Genomic DNA, 16230 nt, shown 5'->3' with positions numbered 1-16230 from the left:
TTCCAAAAAAGGGCACAGAAATTGGTGCTGCTCAAGGTCCACCCCAAACTTTGACCTCTTTGAATGTTCAGTGAGGCCATGCCCCAGACATAACCCCTTCCCTTCCCCCTTAGTAAGTCCTGTTTCTCCACACAGCTTTATCCCTCATCCCTGCCTGTTCCTTGACAAGAACTCCCCATCTCCAAAGGCTACCCTCAGGATGTCCACTGTCCTTTGTCCCCACTGTCCCCACTCCTGTGCATCTTCACTTAAAGAGTAATGTCAAGAGCACCTGAAGCCAGCTATGGAATGCGGAATTCCCAGGCAGGATCTTAAAAAGCTGCTGTGGTAAGCAGCTGCCCCGACTCATCCGTCTAAGCCAGGCTTTACTCTCCCACAGCATCTTGCAATTTTCCTTCAGTTACCACAACTGGGGAAGGCATATTTATTTGTGGGATTTTTTTTTTAATTTACTTTACAGTTCCTACAGCATAAACTTCAGGAGGGCAGAGCCAAGGTCAGGCTTGATATGGGTTCTCCCTCACCTCCATCCATCCACTTAGAGTGGTGTTAAGCACATAGTGGTCCGTGAGTTTTTGTACAATACCATGAACAAGTGTACTAAATGACTGACCTCTCTATCGAATCTCTACCTAAAATCCGGACGAGTGCTTCTTAAGTCAAACCGCCCACTGGTTTGCTATCTTCTTCGGCTTCACCTGCTACTCTCCAACCTGTAGTATACAGTTTTCATTCAAACAACCTGTGCTCCTGGCAGTGTCCCCAGCCACCGCGGACTAAATAAAGAAGATTGTGACATTAGCTCTAACCATGGCCGCGTTTGCGTCCCCAGCCTGGCATATGACGCCGAAGCCTCATTAGCTCCATTCAGGTACGCTGCTAAGTACAGCTCCCACCGCCGGGCTCCCGGCCTCGGCTTGGCCCTTCCGTACAGCATGGCAGTCCCCAGAGCGGCGGCCTCCGATAGGGCCTTCCGTACAACAGGGTCGCCTCCGGAACGCGAGCCGCGCCTCTTCCTGTCCAGTAACCGGAAGCTGCCTTTTGAAACCGAGGCGGCGGGCCCAGCGGGCGGTGTGGCGGTTGCTGCTGAGCATCTTTTGAACCAGAGCAGCAAGGCCTGTGGGCGGCAGCGGCGGGCGCCTGGGTTCGGCTCTCCCGGGACGAGGGGCCGGGCTGGATGTACGGGTGGAGCGGGGACGGCTGCGAGTTCCCGACCCCGGGCTCTGCCCCCGTTGGATCCGCCGTGGCCCGGCGCTGGGTAACGTTCGCTCGCCCCTTTGCAGGGCGCAGCCGGGCGGTCTCCTCACGATGACCAGCGTAGTGAAGACAGTGTACAGCCTGCAGCCGCCTGCGTTGAGCGGCGGCCTGGTCGCAGGTGGGTGTCACCGCCGCCGGCCGAGCCCGAGTGTTGGAGACAGAAGGAGCGCTAGTGGCTTTGCCCGGCTAGCTTTGTGTTACCCCGCGCGTGGCTGGAGTTTCTCCCGGGCGGGTCAGCAGCCTGTGAGTGGGGAGGTCGGTGGCAGGGGAAGAAGGAGCGCCAGACAGGAGAAAAGTGTCTAGCGAGGTTATGCAGCGTCTGTCTGCGGCTGCTTTCCAGATAATTCTCTACAGCTGGCTGGTGGAGGGGGTGGAGAAGGTGTGCAGTTAATATCCAAAGTAGACAGGCTGTTCCCTCTGAAAGCTACCAGGTTTGTTCTCTTTGTCTTGTGTTGCCTAAGAATGCCCGAGGAGCAGCAATCTTGGCATCTACAGGGACTGGGCACAGCCCCAGCCCCTGGAGCCAGGTCCCCACAGCCACTCTGTTCACCTGCCTAGCCCCTGGCTCCGCACCAGCACCCACCTCTCCCTGCCTGCTTGCAAACTTTGGTCTCTGTGTCCTCTCCCTGTACCAGCTCTAACTGCAGTTGAACAGTTTCAGGCAGTCCCCAAGTGTTGGGATATGTACATTTAAAAAACAAAGCCTTATGGGTAGGACCTGTGGGTCAGCAAGTAAAACAGCCGTCTGTGGCATCCACATCCCATGTGGGTGCCCATTCAAGTCCCACCTGTTCCACCTCCAGTCCAGTTCCCTGCTGATGCTCCTGGCAAAAAATGCCCCAAGTGCTTGGGCCCCTGCACTCATGTGGGAGACCTGGGGAAGCTCCTGTCTCCTGGGTTTGGCCTGGCCTTGCCCCAGTCGTTGCAGCCATTTGGGGAGTGAAGCAGCAGTCTCTTCTCTGTGTCTTTCCCTGTCTCTGTAACTCTGCCTTTCAAGTAAGTAAAACAAGTAAAATAAATCTTTAATGAATAGATAAGTTAGTAGGGCTGGCAGTGCGGCCTGCAGGCTAATTGCCTGCCTGTGGCACTGGCGTCCCATATGGGTGCTGATTGAAGTCCTGGCTGCTTCGCTTTCTATCCAGCTCCCTGCTAATGCACCTTGGGAAGCAACAGAGGATGGCCCAAGTCCTCAGATGCCTGTACTCAGGTGGGAGAGCTGGATGAAGCCCCTGGTTCCCAGCTGCAGACCAGCCTAGTTCTTTCCTTTGTGGCCATTTGGGCAGTAATACAGCAAATGGATGACATCTGTCTCCCTCTGTCTCTCTGACTTTCCTCCTGATATTTATGATAGAAGATGAATATATTCCCCAGGATTTCCTTTTACTTCAGACAGATACCACAAAAAGAACACTTAGTAATTGCTTTGTAGATAAGAGTAATACAAACAGAAAGATCAAGTACCCAATAAGTATAGCTATAAACAAATTTTTGGCCCGGGACCCAGTGCATTAGCTTAATCGGAGCTTCTTCTGAGTGTTCCAGATGGGTGCAGGGTCCCAAGGCCTTGGGCTGTGCTCTGCTGCTTTTCCAGGCCACAAGCAGGGTTCTGAATGAGAAGTGAAGCGGCCTGGATACAAACAGACATTCATATGGGATCCTGGCATGTGCAAGGTGAAGATTAGCCACTATGCTATTATGCCAGGACCCAGTTAGGATATTTTGTGATCTCACTTTCCAATTCCAGTACTTTGTAGGTAATTTTTTCCTTTTTAAGATTTATTTATTTGTTTGAAAGGCAGGGTTTGAGGGCAGGAGATATCTTCATCTACTGGCCCACTCCCCAGATGGCCAAAACAGGCCTCAGCCAGGATCCTAGAACTCCATCCAGGGCTCCCTCAGGGTGTTTGTGGCTTAACCTGCTACACCACAGTGCCAGCCCTTGTACCTGATTTTTTTCAACTTGATTTATTAGGGTTCTTAAGTTGTGCTTAAAGGGGTCATTTTTTTTTTTTTAAGATTTATTTATTTTATTACAAAGTCAGATATACAGAGAGGAGGAGAGACAGAGAGGAAGATCTTCCATCCGATGATTCACTCCCCAAGTGAGCCGCAACGGGCCGGTGCGCGCCGATCCGATGCCGGGAACCAGGAACCTCTTCCAGGTCTCCCATGCGGGTGCAGGGTCCCAATGCATTGGGCTACCCTCGACTGCTTTCCCAGGCCACAAGCAGGGAGCTGGATGGGAAGTGGAGCTGCCGGGATTAGAACCAGTGCCCATATGAGATCCCGGGGCTTTCAAGGCGAGGACTTTAGCCACTAGGCCACGCCGCCGGGCCCGAAAAGGGGTCATTTTATAGTCTGAAAAAAGCAGTTTGTATAGTCGGAAAAATTCTGTGTGTGTGTGTTGGCGGGGCAGGACAGGGAGATGCCTAGCTCCAGAATCAGCTGCTTGGATTTTCTGTTGCTGTGACTGGTGGTCACACAGCATAAAGGCAAGAAGGAAGTGTGGTGCTTCACAATGCCGTATCTCTGATTATCTAGCTGTGGGCCAGCAAGCTTGCCAAATAGAGAACATCCAGACTTAATAAAAGATAAATAAACCACAGGGACTGATGGTGGCAGTGAGCAGCATGGAAGAGGGCAGGAGAGGTGGAGGTTAGAGATGAAGGTCTGAAACATTGCAGGAGCAGCACACAAGGACAGCCCAGAGGGATTGGGAAGACTTTGTGGTGAAGAGGCGTGGGCAACCTTGGAAAGCAGAACTGAGAACAGCTTTAACATTGCCCTAGGGAAGCAAGCAAAGGATTCCAGGAGCTTAACAAAATGGAATGTATAGTTCCGTTCGTGTTGAATGACCACTGAGCAGTGTTTGCCTGCCAACTTCCTTAGTCATGTCCAGGAAGCTCTTGGCTTGTGTCAGACTCTGTACTCAGCCTTCCATTCTCATATATCATATCATCAAGCACACTGAGCCATGTTGTTCAGGAACTTTCATCTTTCTCATCATTTGGTCTAGAGGTCTTATTGTTCTGAATTAACCTTATCAAGCTGGGAGTGGCTAGTGTGAAAAAAAGGTACGTGACAACCTGTGATGGAGCTGTGATTGTTCCAGGGCTGCACCTGTCTGCTCACAATGCCTCAAGTTTCACCTCCTTGTTTTTCTTGCAGACACGCAAGCTCGAACCACCTCAAAGAGTCTCTTACCTGTTAAATGCAAAGATGTTGAGGTTGCCAGATATCACTCGGGAGGTTCAGAGAATGACATCACCAAGACCGCCAAACCGAGACGAGAGAATGGGTGAGAGTCACATGTCAGCATCCACTTAGAACTTCCCACCAGAAGCTACTCAGTTCTGAGAATTTAGAAAACAGGGTTTCAGGCACCCCGGGCTCCTAAATGGTTGGCACCAGCTACGGAGCTGGCTGTCAGGGCCTGGTGCTGATCACTGCAATGAAGGGAACCAGCACCTCCCCTAGTTTTTATTTTTTTTCTCAAAGTCAGATATACAGACGAGGAGAGACAGAAAGATCTTCCGTCTGCTGATTCACTCCCCAAGCAGCCACAATGGCTGGAGCTGAGCCTATCCGAACCAGGGAGCCAGGAGCTTTCTCTGGGTCTTCCATGCGTGTGCAGAATCTCAAGGCCTTGGCTGTCCTCCATTGCTTTCCCAGGCCATAAGCCAGGGAACTGGATGGGAAACTGGGAAGCGGGACCACTGGGATTAGAACCAGCACTCATATGAGATACCAGCGCATGAAAGGCAAGGACTTTAGCTACTAGGTTACCATGCTGGGCCCCTCCCCTTGCTTTTAGCATGCACGTGGCAGTACTGTGGCCACACAGGAGCCCTGAGTTGTCATAGCGAGTGGGATTCAATGGTTCACCAATATTGTTGGTTGGGGCCAACGCCCCCCTGTTTGCTTCCTGCCCAGCTTTCAGGGCCCAGGTGAGCGAGGCTGATATGATGTCATTGGGGTGCTGGGGAGGGGAGCCCTCTCCCCAGCAGTGAACCTGGCCCTCAGCTCCTGAGCCTGTGCTATTTGCCTGTGTGTCGTGCCAGTTCAACCCTGGACTGTTGGCCGTGCCTTACACTCCACAGGGCACAGATGGTCCCACAGTTCTCTAGTTAGTTTTTCTGTATTTGCTTGTCTAGGCAGGTGAAAGCTGCAGACACTGCTTTCAGGAGGAATCTCAAGAAGAGGTGAGCATCTGGGAAAATGATCTTGGCCGCCATTTTGAGGTAGTGGATCTAAATGCTGCTTAGGGATTATTCAGGGGATTTATTCATACCTTATGCTCCGAAACCTGAGTGGAATTTTCAGGGGTAAGGCCTGCCAGTTGTAATCATTTTAGTGTATAAAATCACTGTGCTACCAGGGCTTCATGCTACCATTACCGATCAGAGATTAGGAAACCTTGAGGATAGGAGGGTCTGAGAATGGCAACTTTGTGTGAGTACTGAGTGGTGGGGTGGAAATGGTATTGGAATTCTGTAGGAAGACTCATCTCTCCTTGTTTCAAGCTTGTTTGGAAGTGTCACAGTCTTGAATTTAGAAATAATAAATGGAAAGTTCATAAAGATATACTCTAATTCCAAATGTAATGATTTTCTTTGGGTTGAGTTCTGTAAGTATTTGCCACTGACCTGTGTTCCTGGACTATGAAATGTGAAATACATGGGCTAAGGGATAGTTTCTCTTGCTAGGTAAATACTTGATAAATGTGGTGAGGCAAGGGGAGACAGAGAATTTTAAAAGGAAGATTTAAATATTGATGATGATAATGGCTAATACTGGATATTTATCATAGGCCAGTAGCTGGGCTATGAATTGTTTACTTATTATCTCTTCTTATGATAATAATTAATACAAAATGTAACTATTGGCAAAGAGCCTCAGGGAGATTGGGCAACAACTCACCCTAGATCATCTACCACATATAAGGAAGGAATCTTGTTTGTGTCACTTAGTAGTCCACACATAGTCGCTCTATCTCTTCATGTAAATACAGCCATTACAGTCACAAACCATGGGGTAAGCAGAAATCAGAGGAAGAGCTCAAGGATAAGAACCAACTCTTAGAGGCCGCCAACAAGCAGTTACACCAGAAGTTAACAGAAACTCAGGTAAGAAGTCCCACACATCACTGGGTGATGTGCATGGGCTCCTGAGAGCCAACCCTCTGGGGCTGAGCAGCAGCAGCCAGGTTTGTGCTGACTCACCCGAGAGCAAGGGGCAGGGGAAGGAAGGCCTTCCCCTGCAGAGCATGCGGAGCTCCTGACTCACTGTGTACCGCCACCACCACAGGGAGAGCTGAAGGACCTGACCCAGAAGGTAGAACTTCTGGAGAAGTTTCAGGACAACTGCTTGGCAATTTTGGAGAGCAAGGGCCTTAATCCAGGTAAGAGACAGCAGGCGGGTAACTAGCTGCCTTTCCTGAGCTGACGTTAGCAGAACGATATTGACATGGGACTCTTTTATCTCTGGAGAGCAGAGCTTAGCAAAGAAGAGAGCAGAAAAAGGAGTTCCCCAAGAGTGGCTCTGGCACAGCCCTGGCTCCTGCCTCCTGTTAATGCAGAGCCTGGGAGGCAGCAGGGAGGGTCAAGTAGTTGGGTTCTCCTGCCCACGCGGGAGACATGGAGTGAGTAGACCAGTGGATGGGGAGCTTAGTCGGTCTTACACTCGTTCTGCTTCTCAAATACATGTGTTTTATTAATTTTTTTTAAGATTTATTTATTTTTATTACAAAGTCAGATATACAGAGCGAGGAGAGTCAGAGAGGAAGATCTTCCGTCCGATGATTCACTCCCCAAGTGAGCCACAACGGCTGGTGCTGTGCCGATCCGAAGCCGGGAAACAGGAAGCTCTTTCGGGTCTCCCACGCAGGTGCAGGGTCCCAAAGCTTTTTGGGCCGTCCCCGACTGCTTTCCCAGGCCACAAGCAGGGAGCTGGATGGGAAGTGGAGCTGCCAGGATCAGAACCGGCGCCCATATGGGATCCCGGGGCTTTCAAGGCGAGGACTTTAGCTGCTAGACCACGCCACTGGGCCCTGTTTTATTAATTATAAGAAAAAATGCTAACTGTGGGTAGTATGTAGGTTACAAGTTATATAAGATTTATTTATTTTTATTGCAAAGTCAGATATACAGAGAGGAGGAGAGACAGAGAGGAAGATCTTCCGTCCAATGATTCACTCCCCAAGTGAGCCGCAACGGGTCGGTGCGCGCCGATCCGAAGCCGGGAACCAGGAAGCTCTTCCGGGTCCCACGCAGGTGCAGGGTCCCAATGCATTGGGCCGTCCTTGACTGCTTTCCCAGGCCGCAAGCAGGTAGCTGGATGGGAAGTGGGGCTGCTGGGATTAGAACCAGTGACCATATGGGATCCCAGGGCATTCAAGGTGAGGACTTTAGCCACTAGGCCACGCCGCCGGGCCCTGGTTACAAGTTATATATACATAAACATTTTATATTATTTCAATTTACTACTAACAAAAACAATACATTTTGTTTTATTACGTTTTTTTTTTTTAAAGATTTTATTATTATTGGAAAGCCGGATATACAGAGAGGAGGAGAGACAGAGAGGAAGATCTTCCATCCGATGATTCACTCCCCAAGGGAGCCGCAACGGGTCGGTGCGCGCCGATCCGATGCCGGGAAACATGAAACTCTTCCAGGTCTCCCACGAGGGTGCAGGGTCCCAAAGCATTGGGCTACCCTCGACTGCTTTCCCAGGCCACAAGCAGGGAGCTGGATGGGAAGTGGAGCTGCCGGGATTAGAACCGGCGCCCATATGGGATCCCGGGGCTTTCAAGGCGAGGACTTTAGCCGCTAGGCCACGCCGCCAGGCCCTGTTTTATTAAGTTTTAAAATGATTTTTCATGATATAGTTCCTTAGGCTCAGGGATTTCCCTTTCTCCCCCTCACTCCCCCTGCCACTCTTTCCCCTATATTGTAAGAATAGTTTAATCCCTCAGCAAAAGTCACAAATCCAACATTCTTTTATTTAAGTACATCCTGACATTGTAGCTATGAAGAGTGGTGTAAAGTCTGGTATTCTAGTGTCAAGATATATGTAACGGTTTCATTGGGAGTCAAAAAACAGTACTTTTTAAGGTCTTACACATTTTTAAAAGTTTTATAGAGGGCCCTTGGTTATCCCAGCAGTTAAAATACCTGTGTCCCATATTGGAATGCCTGGGTTCACTTAACTGGTTGGTGGGAGTCACCCAGAGGAGACCTGGATTGCATTCCTGGCTGCAGCCCAGCCCAGCTCCAACCATTGTGGGCATTTCTAGAGCAAACCAGTAGATGGGAACTCTGTATGGCTGTCTGAGTCTCACCTCAAATAACCAATATTTTTAAAGGTGATTTGTGTGCTGTGAACAAACTAAAAAAACCTACAGCCTGTATCTTTTCTTTGGACAAATTTTTCACAGAGGCAGGAAAGTAGAATGAATTCTCAGCATACTCAGAGCTCAGGAGACACAGGAGGAAGTGCAGCTCCAGGGGGTGACTGTGGGTTTCCCTGCCTCAGGAAAGGCTGGAGCTAGACACTTCATTTCTCTCAGGAAGAAAGCCCCTCTGGCCATTGAGGGGCTTTTGCTGTCTTTGGTTAAGGTACAGTTTGCCAAGTGAGGCTGACTGCTGTATCTGTTGGTTTTAGGCAATGAGACCCTGGCATCACGGCAGGCCTCCACTCCGGATCCCACAGACTCTATGGTGAGGGTTAGGGTGTGAATGGGCAGGGCCGAGGGGTCCCCGGGCTCTGTGAGTTGCAAAGTCTCCATCATGTGCTCAGAAAACCCAAAGAAGTTGTCTTTGATTATCCACATGAGTAGAAGAGAATGACCAATCAGTCTAGATTGAAAATACACTACTATGAAACAACAGATGGACCTGGGTGGAGAACTCTGTGGTTCATCCATTCTACACTGTGCCACACATTTCTTCTCTTACTGCTTTGCTGAGAACCACGATGCCAAGGTTAAACCTGTTAAAGTTCAGTTCTCAGCTTTTTCTAAGAAGAAAAGGAAAATGATCTCTTTCTCAGGGTGATCAAGTGTCATCTTAGAGATCAGAGATAGAATACTAAACATGGAAGCCTTCCTCAACAGAGGACCAGTAACCTCTTTTGTGACTGCTACATTTTATTCATGAAGTCTGCAGCACAGAGTTTGTGTTGTAATGGGTTCACCTGGCCACTCTGTGGACCCGCTTTCTTCCTGTGGGGAGCTCACCAGAGAGCTTGACAGTGCAGTAGACACTCAGTATGCTGAGTGAACGGAAGGACCTGTAACCTGTCATCTGTCCCGTCTCTGATTTACACTGAGATTCCTTACTGCCTTGTGTTTTCCTCTTAGTTGCTGTTAGAAACTTTGCAAGATGAGCTGAAGCTTTTTAATGAAACAGCCAAAAAGCAGATGGAGGAATTACAGGTGAGAGGCAGACATCTCCCAGAAGCACAGTTGCTATTTCCTACCCCATTGGTGGGTTCAGGCAGAAGTGTTTTTTTCCTCTTTTTCTCTGTATATATTTTTTTTAAAGATTTATTTTATTTTTATTACAAAGTCAGATATACTGAAAAAAAAACAAAGTCAGATATACTGAGAGGAGGAGAGATAGAGAGGAAGTGGAGCTGCCGGGATTAGAACCAGCGGCCATATGGGATCAAGGCGAGGACCTTAGCCACTAGGCCATGCTGCCGAGCCCTTCTCTGTATATTTTTAATGAACTATTTCAAATGAATTTTGGAATCAGAAAAATTTGAAAAGATAATTCAGAAAATTCAGTTCCCATTAACAATATATTCTTGCATTGTCCTGGGGCATTTGTCCAAACTAAGAAACCAGTATTGGTGTGTTATTATTAAATGCCAACACTTCACTTGGATTTCACTAGTTTTTCCACGTAATTTCTGTTCCTGAAGAATCTGAAATGTTCCCATCTCCAAGGCGTGAGACAAAACAGTAGATTGCTCCAAGTTGGGAGTTAAGATTCTTTTTTTTTTTTTAAAGATTTATTTATTTTTATTGGAAAGGCATCCGATATACAGAGAGAAGGAGAGACAGAGAGGAAGATCTTCCGTCTGATGGTTTACTCCCCAAGCGGCCGCACGGCTGGAATTTAGCCAATCAGGAGACCAGAACCTCTTCCCGATCTCCCATGCAGGTGCAGGATCCCAAGGCTCTGGGCTGTCCTCACCTGCTTTCCCAGGCTACAAGCAGGGAGCTGGATGGGAAGTGGGGCTGCCGGGATTAGAACCGGCGCCCATATGGGATCCCGGGGCTTTCAAGGCGAGGACTTTAGCCGCTAGGCCACGCCGCCGGGCCCGGATATCAGAATCTTAACTCCTGGCCCAGCACGATACCATAGTGGTTAAGGTCCTCGCCTTGAACACACCGGGATCCCATATGGGCGCCGGTTCTAATCCCCGCAGCCCCACTTCCCATCCAGCTCCCTGCTTGTGGCCTGGGAAAGCAGGTGAGGACGGCCCAATGCATTGGGACCCTGCACCCGCGTGGGAGACCCGAAGTGGTTCCAGGTTCCCGGCATCGGATCGGCGCGCACCGGCCCGTTGTGGCTCACTTGGGGAGTAAATCATCGGACGGAAGATCTTCCTCTCTGTCTCTCCTCCTCTCTGTATATCTGGCTGTAATAAAATGAATAAAATCTTAAAAAAAAAAAAAAAAAAGATTCTGATATCCTCCCCAGGAGGAGACCTTACTAAGAAGCCCAGGCTCTTGGGTTTGAATTCCTTCAGGTTGCTTGAATGGATTATGGAATGTTGCATTGATCATTGGTCAGACAGAATTTCATTGCTGTGGTTAGGTAGGGCAGTCTGTAGATAGATAGCGCCTACAACCAGCACAGATACACAGAACCTGAGGAGATGTGGTGTCTCTTGGGATGCCTGTGGACTTCTTTGTTGGGACAGAAGCATGATACTCCTGTGTGGATGTTTTCTTTCCCGAGTCGAGATTTCTGTGTGGTTTTTTTGTCTTTGGAATGCCTTTCTATGCAGGCCTTAAAGGTAAAGTTGAAGATCAAAGAAGAAGAACGGGCTCAATTTATGGAACAGCAAACCTTATATAATGGTCAAGTAACTGATTTTACAACAACTCTTGAGGAAATGGAGAAGCTACTAGAAATGTAATAAAAAGTGAGTGATCGGGTGTTTCTTCTTGGGGATAAACTGAGGGAAAGCCACCTTGGACATCTTGCTGGACATGATCTTCTAGGATTTGCCATCCCCAGACAGCAAGCAGTTTCTGCAGTAGAGCAAAAGGCGGTTAATGCTGGACTGATAGCCCCTCCTCAAAGCAAGTCTTCCCAACTTTCATGCTGGACAGCTGTCTGAGCCTCACAGTGAAGAACTGAGGCCTACACAGGGGGACCTGGAACCGTGGACTCGCGTCCTAACCTACAAAGCAACACACCATTATAATCCAGAGACAAAACCAACCACAGCCAGAAGCGCAAAAAAAAAAAAAAAGTCACCAGTAGATTTGCAGGAAGGAGAGGTGAATTGTGGTGGAGCACAGGAGTATTAAGGAAGTCACCCTTCAGGAGCCATGCTGTCGCTTTCTACCTTGGAACTCGTTCTGTCCTGTGCATTTGGGCTTCTGTACCTCCTTGTAAACTTAGGAACTTGAGGTTCCTTGAAACTTTTTGGCTTGATAAACGGGGTGAAAGGATATAGATAGTAATAACACCTACCTGAAACAATACACCTTGGAGCTTTTAATCTAAATTGTATTTGTCTATTTTTTTTCTTAAGTTCTACTTTTGAAATAAATATTTCTAGAGGTGTTCTGACTATAACATTGAAGGTTGAAAATAGCTTTTTACCTAAATATGTCCAACTGGACGTTGTTGAACTAAGATGGCTTACAGGCTTAGGATGTTCTGATGTACCTAGAGTATTTGTCTTTTACTCACCAAGGAATCTCTGGCTCATCCCTCATCTCCCTGAGGCATTTGGCTGTTCTCCTGAGGGCATTCGGATTTGTAGCAGTAGGTATCACACTCTACTTTACAGGTTTGTGAAGTCTTACTGCCTTTGTGACTTTTTTTCCTGTAATTATTTTATTTTGATAATCTTTACATGGTTGATTAGGGCACAAAGGATCAAGGGCTACAGGAAAGTGGGTAAGATCATTGTTTCCACATTATTGGCTTTTTTTTTCTGTACCTCTCCCTGTGATTTTTTAAAAAGATTTATTTATTTTTATTGGAAAGTCAGATATACAGAGAAGAGACAGAGAGGAAGATTTTCCATCCATTGGTTTGTTCCCTCAGCAGCCGCAACGGCTGAAGGTGAGCCGATTCAAAGTCAGGAGCCTGGAGCTTCATCCAGGTTTCCCAGCCAGGTGCAGGGTCCCAAAGCTTTGGGCCTTCCTCAGCTGCTTTCCCCAAGCTACAAGCAGGGAGCTGGATGGGAAGCGTGGACAGTGAGATTAGAACTGGTGCCCATATGGGATCCCAGTGCATGCAAGATGAGGACTTTAACAGCTAGGCTGCTGTGCCAGGCCCTCTGCCTGTGATTGGTGTACACCTACTGTTTGCTGTATACAGGCAGTCCTAGGCCTGATTCCAAAAATAGCTCTAGTCTATAGGTCTCCCCTCTGGCTTATCAAAGGCACAGTTTTATGTTGCTCATTGTGCATTCTTTCTAAACCCTCCCAATTTCTGCATCTAAGGTGTGCACTCTACCTTTCAACATCTGTGCCCAGAGCTAACCAGTGAAGCCAAGTGACACTCCACCCTAGCGGAAAATTGTCTTATCGGTTAAATAGGCTGACAATCAGAGCCTGACAGATAACCTACAGTTTGGGAAATGGAAAGGGCAGTAGGTAAACAGGTTGGATTACGAAAGACAGCACTTAAGTAATGGCTGCTTGTGTGGTATGATTGAATCTTCTAGTAGTAAACTGGGCTTGTGTGTTGGAAGAGGCTTTATGAAGGAGTTGGATCAGGGCTTGAAGGCAGAGTAACCATTAGAGGCTACTTGGGCTGCTGAGGGGCTCCAGCAGAGTGTAGATGAATTGAGCAAGAGCCCGTGGTTGGGTTTGTAAGGGTTGTTCCAGAGGAGTGGGGATTAAGTTCTAACCAAGCACTTGAAATGGGCCATGTCACTGGTGCTTATGTCACTGCTAAGCATTTGCCTATCATCCTCAGGACAATCCTGCCGAGTAAAAACAACTAACCCTTTTGACAACAGTCTCCGCGTGGAGCTGACTGCAGACAGACAAGTACCAAAAATAGTGGGAATGGAAGGGACCCGGTTATGTCAGGAGTTCTGAAGATTGTTGAAAGACAGACTGAGAAGGGGTGGTGTCTCCTTAGTGTCTGCACACACCAAAGGAAATGCCTGACCTAGCTTACTGAATGGATGGGTCTAAAACCATACATATGTATGCTCTATTAACTTAGGCAAACCAATACACATAAATCTAAAGAAAATGCGTATTTTTCTTTTTTAATAAAGATTTATTTTTTTATTACAAAGTCAGATATATAAAGGAGGAGAGACAGAGAAAAAGATCTCCCATCCGAATATTCACTCTTCAAGTGACTACAACGGCCGGTACTGCACTGATCCGAAGCCAGGAGCCCAGAGCCTCTTCCGGATCTCCCACATTGGTGCAGGATCCCAAGGCTTTGGGCTGTCCTCGACTGCTTTTCTAGGGCACAAGCAGAGAGCTGGTTGGAAAGGGTGCCACAGAGATTGGAACTGGTGCCCATAATCAAAACTTTATTGAAAAACTGACATCAAAATAGGGGATAATTTGTACACCTTGTAAAATTACATTATCTTTGTAGATTCACCAGAATATCTGAACTTATGATAAGGCTTTCTGTGAGAAAACACGAATCCAGAAATTAGCATGGGTCATTAGTGTTGCTTTATTCTAAAGGAACAGCCTTCTGTGAGCTGGGCCTTCCCTCCCATGAGCTGACACAGCACAGTGGAGCAATCCACACAGAGACCCATCATCCGGGCATGGCTGAACACTGTGGTGATCTTATACCAGCCTAGAGATTTTACATTCATAAAGCAAGAGTTTGGGGCCCGGCGCGGTAGCCTAGTCACTGAAGTCCTTGCCTTGAATGCACCAGGATCCCATATGGTTGCCAGTTCTAATCCCCGCGGCCTGAAAAAGCAGTTGAGGACGGCCCATTGCTTTGGGACCCTGCACCTGCGTGGGAGACCCGGAAGAGCTCCTGGCTCCTGGCTTCAGATCGGTGCAGTTTTGGCTGTTATGGTCACTTGGGGAGTTGATCATCGGACAGAAGATCTTTCTCTATCTCTCTGTATATCTGACTTTGCAATAAAAATAAATAAGTCTTAAAAAAAAAAAAAAGTAAGAGTTTGGACTCTGGACCAGCCGTTTCTTTTTATGCTTCTTTCCCTCCTCCAAGGAGGGGTGTAGCTAATCTCTGGCCAGTCACAGGAATTCGGCAGCCCCCTTCGAGCCCGGTGTAGCTGACATGAGCAGCAGCTCAGCAGCAACTGCCTGGATAAGATTTATTTTTATTGAAAGGTAAAGTTACAGAGAAAAGGAGAGACAAAGTAAGATCTTCCATCTGTTGGTTCACTCCCCAAGGGGTTGCAATGACTGGAGCTGAACCAAGAGCCAGCAGCTCCTACATGGGTACAGGGAGCCCAAGGACTTGAGCCATTCACTGCTTTCCCAGGCCAAAAGCAGGGAATTGGATGGGAAGTGGAGCAGCCAGGACACAAACCAGTCCCCATATGGGATGCCAGGACCATAGGAAAAGAATTGGCTTGCTATGCCTTGGCACAGGCCTCTGTAATATGAAGTTCTTATTACCCAGCATTATCCAAGTAGCCCTTCTGGCCACCGGCAGAAGCAGTTCTTCTGGAGGAGCTTCCCTTGCTGGGAGGGAACAGAAGGCTGGGATCTCCTATAAAGGACTTTCTTGCTGCTGTCAAGGTGTGCTCGCCAGCCTCCCCCAGGTTGTTCCATTCCTATTGGCGGGAGCTTTGTTCCTCAGGCTCTCACATGCACATGGGCTGATTTCTAACTTTCTACATAACAGCTGGACTATAAATGTTACTTGAAGTAACTTGCTGTTAATTTGGTTTTTTCCCTATTATTGTGGTCCCTTGTCCTTACCTTGTGAAACTTAACTATGAAATCACCAATCCCCTTTTTGTTTCTGCTGTTTTCAAGTCTTCTATAAAACCAAGTTTGCTCCTGTTTGTTCTGTTTCATGGAATGAAATGATGAGTGCTAGAATAAGAAATAAAGCAATCGAGGTCCGTCTAGTGACCAGCAAAGGAACCCGGAGGAAACTGCTGATGACTCTACCTTTGAACCAAGCGGGGGAGGTACACCTCACTCCTTCATGGCTCCCTTGTCTTGCTCAATAACTCTGGAGGTTTGTGTGTCCCTGTCAGCCAAGACTCTGCTCTTCCTGCCTTCCGTCCCTTGTCTTGGCCTTCAGTTCACTAGGGCTGGTTTGTACCCAGATCAAAGGTTTGTTTGCATAGGAGAAAGCATTGGTGGTGGCAAAAGCTGAAGTGTTGAAGGTAACTGACTGTGGCATGGGAGGCATGAATATAAGCTCTAGTATTTGTAGGTATGTGGATTGTGTCCTCTTCCTTTCCCGCATGCTAGCCAAGAAAAAGCATTGACTAAGCTGCCCCAGGAGATCTCAGAAGCAAAACCACACCTTGCAGGCAATCAGGGCATTTACAAACTAATAGTTTACACGACTACCTATCCCCTAGGTACACTATCTTTCAGACTTCATTTCTGAGAGCCCAAGAGCCAACATAAAAATAAGAACCCAATTTGTAAAGATTGGGTGCCCTCTCTACCTGGCCTGCCTTTTGCAAGCACAAATATTTGGCCTCATAAATTGCAGTCAGGTCAGTGCAAGTGCCTGGTTAATGCTGGCACAGGCAGGCTCGTGGGGGCCTGGGAGTGAGGATTTGCAGGGA

At 48.0% G+C, this 16230-nt stretch overlaps 2 protein-coding genes across 4 annotated transcripts; one reads left to right on the top strand and one right to left on the bottom strand.

Annotated features, from left to right (window-relative positions):
* The first annotated feature begins 858 nt into the window (after positions 1 to 858).
* On the top strand, positions 859 to 12009 carry KNSTRN (kinetochore localized astrin (SPAG5) binding protein). 3 transcript variants are annotated; one of them, XM_058666081.1, is made up of 10 exons: positions 859 to 1167; positions 1286 to 1375; positions 4426 to 4555; positions 5412 to 5459; positions 6278 to 6383; positions 6565 to 6658; positions 8923 to 8978; positions 9620 to 9694; positions 11281 to 11418; positions 11498 to 12009. In XM_058666081.1, the coding sequence occupies exons 1-9, from the start codon at positions 936 to 938 to the stop codon at positions 11410 to 11412; spliced, it is 963 nt and encodes a 320-aa protein (XP_058522064.1). In that variant the 5' UTR covers positions 859 to 935; the 3' UTR covers positions 11413 to 11418; positions 11498 to 12009. The 3 variants fall into 3 exon arrangements, with proteins under 3 accessions (XP_058522064.1, XP_004578235.2, XP_058522063.1); XM_004578178.3 differs by having other exon boundaries at positions 859 to 1144; positions 1284 to 1375; positions 11281 to 12009; XM_058666080.1 differs by having other exon boundaries at positions 11281 to 12009.
* A 2057-nt stretch (positions 12010 to 14066) lies between these two features.
* LOC131480548 (small ribosomal subunit protein eS27-like) lies at positions 14067 to 14407 on the bottom strand. Its single transcript, XM_058666083.1, has one exon. It carries the CDS (start codon positions 14311 to 14313, stop codon positions 14155 to 14157), a length of 159 nt encoding a protein of 52 aa, XP_058522066.1. The 5' UTR covers positions 14314 to 14407; the 3' UTR covers positions 14067 to 14154.
* Between the last annotated feature and the right edge of the window lie 1823 nt (positions 14408 to 16230).

Source organism: Ochotona princeps, chromosome 6 (assembly GCF_030435755.1).
Source record: "Ochotona princeps isolate mOchPri1 chromosome 6, mOchPri1.hap1, whole genome shotgun sequence".
Taxonomy (NCBI): Eukaryota; Metazoa; Chordata; class Mammalia; order Lagomorpha; family Ochotonidae; genus Ochotona; species Ochotona princeps.
This window is presented reverse-complemented; position numbering and strand designations above follow the sequence as displayed.